This window comes from Bubalus bubalis, chromosome 7, assembly GCF_019923935.1.
Source record: "Bubalus bubalis isolate 160015118507 breed Murrah chromosome 7, NDDB_SH_1, whole genome shotgun sequence".
NCBI lineage: Eukaryota > Metazoa > Chordata > Mammalia > Artiodactyla > Bovidae > Bubalus > Bubalus bubalis.
This window is the reverse complement of record NC_059163.1, coordinates 94,296,527-94,304,322: the sequence shown is the minus strand read 5'-3', so window position 1 is coordinate 94,304,322 and position 7,796 is coordinate 94,296,527. Positions and strand designations below refer to the sequence as shown.

The following is a 7,796-nucleotide window of genomic DNA, read 5'->3' as shown; positions in this document are numbered from 1 at the left end:
CTTCTCCCAAACAATCATCAGTGCTACACTGATCACGCAGTCAAATAAGTCATCAAAGGCTGAAGGAATGGATAGGATGACTTATTTTCCTAACCAGGGTAGATGATGGTAAATGATGTTAGAGGAATCATGGTAAAATTTTCTTTTCTCATTAATTCTCACATTTTTCTTTGTATATTCTAAGGAGATCACAGAATGATACAACCATTGATTATGTCAGTGTCTTGCAAGGAGTAGTATTTAATTTGGTGAATGACTGAATATAATTTAATTGAGCAAAAAAACCCAACACAGCTGCTGCGAGAACTTGACATCTACGTGCAAGAATGAAGTTGGCTACTTATCTCACTCCATACATAAAAATCAAATTAAAGATCTTGGGAGGGGGTCAATGGGGAATGCCTGCTTATGGGTAGAGGATTTCTTCTTTGGGTTTTGAAAATGTTCTGAAATCAACCATGATTATTGCACAGGTTTGTGAATCTACTAAAAAACGTGAATTATACATTCTAAAAGGGTGAATTTTAAGGTATATAAATTATATCTGAATAAAAAATATAGATGACAAAAAACCCCAAAATAAACTGCAGTGATAAAACCATAGTCTGGAAAGTTGGACTGAGGTTCTTATTGACATATTCTACTTACGTAGTCCTAATACTGAAAAGAGGAATACAAGTTAAAGATAAAAAAGAACATGTTTTAGTTAAAACAAAATTGAAAATAGTCAAAAAGACATACTATATTTTAATAATTCTAATATGCATATTTTTTCACATTTCTGAAATGGAAATGAATCTTATAATTGATAGGGTGTCACAGTTTATTTGGCTGTATTTTTCTTTCTTCATGGTGCATAAAATTGTGATATATCTTAGATTCAATGAAATGTCTGATTTTTAGGATTATGTGGCAGAGGCTGCCAGCTGTCCTTCAATGTGTTCTCCTCTTCCTAAACAGTAATAAAAACTTTAACTGGGTAAATGACTGCCCAGTCAAAACTATATTTCATGTTTTCTTGATAGCTAATTGTGGCCACATGCCTAAGTTCTGGCTAATAGTATGTATGCAGAAGGAACGTGTGCAACTTCTGGTTTGTGCCCTTAAAGAGAAGGAACATGCCCTCCCTTCTCTTCTTCCTATTTTTACCTTCTCTTCTTTTTCCTCCTCCCTCCTCTGAGATTCCCTTCCTTCCAAACTGCGGATGTGATAGTGGGAGTTGAACAGCCACCTTGATCTATGAGATAGAAACCCAGTGTTGAGGGTGGTAGATCAATGAAAAAAGACACCTGAGTTCTTAATAACTATGAATTCAATACACTAGCCCTACATTGACTCTGTAGGGTGTTACATGAGAGAAAAATAAAGTTCTATTTTGTCTAAGTCACTTTTATTTTTAGTGTCTCAGCTACAGAAGGGGAACAATATTCTATATAATATGAATAGTTTCTGACTGTCATTTTTTTAGAACTGTTATTACTTTCTCCAATGGGCTAAATAATGCTCCCTCTAAACACACACACACACACGTGTCTGGGCCAAAAATGAGTTACCAAATGTAACATGTACTTATAAGGAATGTATGGTGAATAGCTTTTCACTTTTCTTTATCATGGGAGAATGATTTCAGCCCACATTCAGTCTATATTTCTAAAGAATACCGCTGTTAGGACTGTCTGTTCAGTGTTGTGGGAAGACAGCCTTTCCAGTGCAACAAGATTTCTTGATAATGCTAAACCTGCCTCGTCAGTTGAATTCTTCTGGCTTTGTGTTGATGTGGTAAAAATACATGGTTGGATTTCACCATTAAGAAAATTCTTTCAGCAATACATGTACAGTCAAGTTTGATTCCTGGATAGCTGAACATTTGGGTCATGCATTTTAAAAAATAAATGTCTCATGACAAAACTTTATGAAGACATAACAATCTGGAAGTCTGGCTCTGTCAGAGTGGCAAGGGTGTGGACAGTGTGCTGTGGGGGGTGAGGCTACTCTGTCCTTTTAACAGCGATGCTCTTGTTCTTCATATTTGAGGAGAAGGAACGGTGAGGAGGCCTGTGGGCTTGATTTTATTAATGCCACCATCTAGAATACAGATTCTTGGATATTTCATCTTCACAAGATGAGCTGCAAACTGAAAAAAAAAGAAAAAGGACAAATTTATAAAGGATGCACAAAATTGATATCTGTCTAATCCCATTTTTTTCTCAAGCTGCCCCACTCCAGTACTCTTGCCTGGAGAATCCCATGGACGGAGGAGCCTGGTGGGCTGCAGTCCATGGGGTCGCGAAGAGTTGGACACGACTGAGTAACTTCACTTTCACTTTTCACTTTCATGCATTGGAGAAGGAAATGGCAACCCACTCCAGTGTTCTTGCCTGGAGAATCCCAGGGACGGGGGAGCCTGGTGGGCTGCCGTCTATGGGGTCGCACAGAGTCGGCCACGACTGAAGTGACTTAGCAGCAGCAGCAGCAGCAGACAAAACAATGGTGATATCACTGCTGTCACTGTTCTATCAACAAATCATTAATTTAGTTTTTAATATAAATTAAATCCCTCTTTCAAATGTATTCATGCTATGGTATAAATGTGTCTCTTTAGTTATCTTTTAAACTTGTTTGAATAGGCAGTAAATATACATGGTAAACAGTTCTAACAATATAAAAGGGTAATAAGCAGTGAGACCTAAACTCCTCTTACATTTCTTCTTAGTTCCCCACCCCCAGAAATCATTAACATTCCTATTTTTCCTATATCCTTCCAGTGATTGTCAAAACGTTCTCATCTATATTTTGAACAATTTTTATAGTATTTTCAACATATTAGTTATTGCAATTATGTGCACAATATCCCAGAGAGGGCCAATGTTGTTTAGTTGCTAAGTCATGTCTGACTCTTCTGTGACCCTATGGACTACAGCCCTCCAGGCTCTCTGTCCATGGGATTTCCTAGGCAAGAATACTGGAGTGCATTGCAATTCCTTTCTCCAGGGGATCTTCCTGGATGAGGGACAGAACCCATGTCTCCTTAACTGGCAGGTGGATTCTTTACTGCTGAGCTACCAGGGAAGGGAGGGCCCATAAACTGGTTCTAACATGTTTTTGGAACAACTGCAATGAACAGTTTGAGACTATAAACTTGGAATAAATAGGAAGGACTGCTCTAAGAAGTCTTCTAGATGCCTAACAAAGCAGGGCTTTGAAAAATTATCAAGACATACACACTCCCTGGCTTGCCCATGTCTACGTATCCAGGATCGTTGATTGTCTTTCTCTACTCCTTGTACTTGAGTTGTGGACTGTAATCAGTCCCCTGATAGGGATCACTTTAGGACTCAAGAGTCTTTTTTGTTGTACACTGTTTGTTGGAATCAGGCTCCAGCTCCCACCAACTCCTGGGTTTTAGTTTCTCCTCAAAACAAACCCCCTCCCACCTGTCTAATTTCTACTTATTTCCCTACTCAGGCAATTCCCTGTCTAGGAGCCAAGTTTGCATTAGGAGACCCTCTTCTCAGCCCCCAGGTTTTTTGTGCAAGACTTTATCTTTGGCTTACATCAATGTAAATTGCCTATTTAAGAGTCTGCTTCTCTAGCAAACTGTAAGCTCCTCTAGGACATTGACAGTGTTGTTTATGTTTATTTATTTTTTTTGGCCACACTGTATGGCATGTAGAATCTTAGTTCCCTGACTAGGGATCGAACCTGTGCCCCCTGCCATGGAAGCGCAGAGTCTTAACCATTGGACTGCCTGGGAAGTTCCCCGTGTATTTTTTTTTTAATTTTTAAATTTTATTTTATTTTTTAACTTTACAATATTGTATTGGTTTTGCCAAATATCAACATGAATCTGCCACAGGTATACACGTGTTCCCCATCCCGAACCCTCTTCCCTTCTCCCTCCTCGTACCATCCCTCTGGGTCGTCCCAGTGCACCAGCCCCAAGCATCCAGTATCGTGCATCGAACCTGGACTGGCTAGTCGCCAGTCCCCGTATATTTTTATCTCTAATGCCCTGGACATGGCAGGGACTCAATATACGCCTATTGATCTGAACTAAACTATGATACAGGACAAATAACTGAGGGAAAAAGAGTGAAGTAGAGAAGGTTTTCTTGGGCTCTCTGGCATTCTCTCTCTATATGTGGTGTCCTGTTCCTCCTCCTTGGGTGTTTGTGTCCTCACGTTCTTCTCAATTACTTTATTATAAGCTGATCTCAGATCCTTCAAGAAAAATGACTAATACTTGCTCACAATGCTATTGTCTCTTGGGAGTATTTGAAGCTTATCTGAAGCTTAATATTGGTGGAATCTCAAGCCAGCAGTCTTGACTTTATGGTTCAAGACAATCAGCTGAGTGGTTTGGTCAGGGTAACTTCAAGGCCTCACTCAGAGATTCTGCTAATAAGCAATAGATTCGGGGCTCAGAAATGTGTTTTTGTTGTTGTTGTTGTTGTTTTTAAACAAATACCATTAGATCATTCTAAAGCAGGTCTGTGGACAATATTTTCAAAAATACTATCTTAAGCCCAAAGGATAAAGGTATTGGTAAGTAGGTAAAACAGATGTTGCTGGATTTGGATCTTAGCAATTTTCAGAACAACTCACAGAAATGGACCTCAGTATTGCTGACCCCACTTATCTTTTCCACTTCTGTAGAGCCTTAAGAGATTCAAAGGCCATGTACCTTTCAAACCCTAAACTCTTCCAGAGCCACTGAGGGTCTCCTTAATAGTAGTTAAGTATTTAAGTTAAGCAGTTGAAGAGAAACAGTGCCCCTTGATCCAAAAGGTATCATGTGAGCTAGAGTGCAAAGAGAGCTGATATTCATCCTGTTCTTCCTGCTTATTTATCCTTGAACCCCAGTCCTTCAGAACAGAGGCACCAGACTCATCTGCCCTGAGTCGTTGCAGGCAGCAAGCCCCTGGTACTATATGATTACTGAAACACCTTGGCTTCATTCTCCCACATACAGTGATACAATTACCATTTAGGTCGAAATTCTAAAATAAACATACCATTACTCAAAAGGTCTTGTGGATAAGCAGTCTTAGCATTCAGTACTTTCAAAACACTGTAGAAGTCAGAAAATGAGTAAGACAGGACTTACTGTACATTTAACTAATCTCTCTGAAACTCTGCTGTAGAGCTGGAAAGCCCCCACTGTTATTTTAAGAGGAGGGACATAACAAGTTGGTTACTATTGAGCTGGAAAATGGTAAAGGCGAAGCAAGCAGAACTGAGCATTTTATAACAGACTGCTGCAATGTGGGAGGTCTAAGAAGAAAAGCAGAAATGGAGCAACAAGGAGATGGCACACGTATAGGTGCCTTGAAAAGAGGCAAGCCTGTGCTTAAGAAAAAGAGCAAGTGTTGAGTTTTCAGGTTAAGATTATGAGTTCTGCTCCCCCAGTCCTCTGCTTATTGTTCCAATGATCCATGTAACATACTGGGCCCTAACAGTGAAGCCATGACAGCATCTTTCCACTTCTGTGATAGAAACAGCTCTTCTCCATCTATTCATTCGTTCCTTCATTTATGTATCAATCAAACATTTCACTGAACACCCACGAAGTACCAGGCACTGTTGCAGTTTTTGCAGCACTTACAGTGGAGGAGACAGTAACAATATTCAGCAGTATTGCTATTATACAAGCAGAAGTTCAAGGTACTTCTGTATTTAACAGAGGTTTGGAGGGGGAGCTGTTGCCCTCTCCCCACTCCTCTTTCATTAGTGATACCTGGAGGGAATGAGAACCCAGGTGTGATGGCCACAGGCGTTGAGGCTATGGCTGGACAGGTTAGGGAGGAAAGAAAGGGCTATGAATTAATTCACTGACAGCCACGTCACTTATGGAGAAGACACATGGTGGAACAGAGGAGAACCAGGCGTACAGAGTTCAGGTTTCATCCATCTTCTGCTCTCTGTCCGGCACTGGCTTCAGTGTGAAGGGCCTGGTGTAGACTGCAACTGAAACTCTGGGAGAGGCCTGACTTCAAGCAGAAATCACAAACCTAGACTTACTGAACAATATCCTTGGTAGAAGTGGCAATATATCATATTGGACCAGTGCTATGAAGCCATCAGAATCATCTAGGTGCTTTTAGTAAACAGTGATACCCAGGCTCACTCTAGATCAGTAAGAAGTAGAGTTTCTCGGGATGAAGCTCCAGTATCCTTTTTGTTTTATTCACCTAGAATCCAATGTGATTTTATTGTGTAACCAGATTGATGACAGCTTTATTAGATAATGAGATTCATTTGCTGTTCATGTTTGTTTGGGACCTCAAACTAATCCTTGTAAGTACAGTCCAGTGTGGAGAGCAAGTCACTTTGTACTAAAAGAGGCTGCCATGTTGTGGGGCTGGAATTTGCGAGACCAAGTCTTGTGTGGAGACAATGGGGCTCCTCAAACTTGCACAATCAGTGTAGACCTTGGAAAAGACCCTGAGGCTGGGAAAGACTGAGGGCAGGAGAACAGGGCGACAGAGGATGAGACAGTTGGACGGCATCACTGACTCAAGGGACGTGAGTCTGAGCAAACTCCAGGAGATAGTGAAGGACAGGGAAGCCTGGCGTGCTGCAGTCCATGAAGTCACAAAGAGTCGGACATAACTTAGTGACTGAACAACAATAAGAAGAAGACAACATCATACGTGGAGATGGCAGAATGTAGTATTTTCTGGGATAGAATTTTGGGAATTACGAGAGCAGTGGCAGCTGCATTTCTTGTGGGATGTACTCCCGTGTGGAGAGGCAAAGCTCTTGCATTTTTATCATTCTTCTGGTTAGTGGGATCTGGCAGCGGTATTCGTTTCTAGGGTAGGCACACTTCAAATCAGCCCAGTCTGAAAATGGCAGGCTCTTGTGCATGCCACTCATCTTGTTTTCTCTCTTTATCTTGCATCTTAGCTTGCAATAAGAGGCTGGCGTGTTTGTCCAAGGAAATAAAGTTCTACTGTAGGAGGAGAGTGAGTGGAGAAGAGGGATTTTTGATCTGCCACAGAGTAGTGCAGGTTAACCAAGGCCAAGAAATCACAGCTGAGAACAGGTAAAAGGTGTGAGGGGACTAGAGCAGGATCATGTTGTTTCTCACTGAGTATCCCAGGAAACTCTGTAGTAGAACGTATAATAGCAGCAGGAATTTAAGAAAACTGGGCTTCTACGAGATTCTGCAAGGAGCGCATTGCAGATAATTAAGTTCCTTGATGTGAAAGTCTGGCCTTGTGAGCTTTAAGTTCATAGCGGGGACTTGATAATGGTCATCAATTGACCAACTTTCTGGTGAAAATCAAACTGAGAAATCTAATATGAACAAAATATAGGTGATTTCTCCATCTAGAGACTAGGGTTGCCTTGGGTCAAATATAACTCAAGGTCTTTTCCTGACCCTTGAGATTTCTGGTCACTAATAAATGTCCTGATCATTTTAATTGTATAACTCAGTGATCCCAATTAGAAACATAAGAGTTGTGACAAGTGTTAGTAGGAAAGAGGTAGAAATACTGTATGATTTCACTTACATGTGGAATTAAAAACAGGCAAGCTCACAGAAGCAGAGGTAGAACGGTGGTTGCCAGGAGTGAGGTGATCAGCGGGAGGAGATGGGCAGATGTTGGTCAAAGGGTACAAAGTTTCAGCTGTGCAAGATGAATAAATTCTGGAGATCTAATGTACATCATAGTGACTACAGTTACTATATACAGCAAGTATAACAGTACTGCATGGTATACTTGAAATTTGCTACGAAAGAAAATGGTAACTATGTGAAGTGATAGATATGTTAATTAGCTTGATTT

The 7,796-nt window shown here is 40.6% G+C and overlaps 1 protein-coding gene across 1 annotated transcript in view; it reads right to left on the bottom strand.

The window, feature by feature from the left end:
- Positions 1–727: 727 nt before the first annotated feature.
- The window catches only part of TBCK (TBC1 domain containing kinase), a 199,345-nt gene continuing 192,276 nt past the window's right edge, over positions 728–7,796 (bottom strand). The window contains exon 25 of the mRNA XM_045166312.1: positions 728–2,134. Within this exon, the coding sequence (XP_045022247.1) occupies positions 2,024–2,134 (111 nt within the window). The 3' untranslated portion in view covers positions 728–2,023. The remainder of the gene's footprint in view (positions 2,135–7,796) is intronic.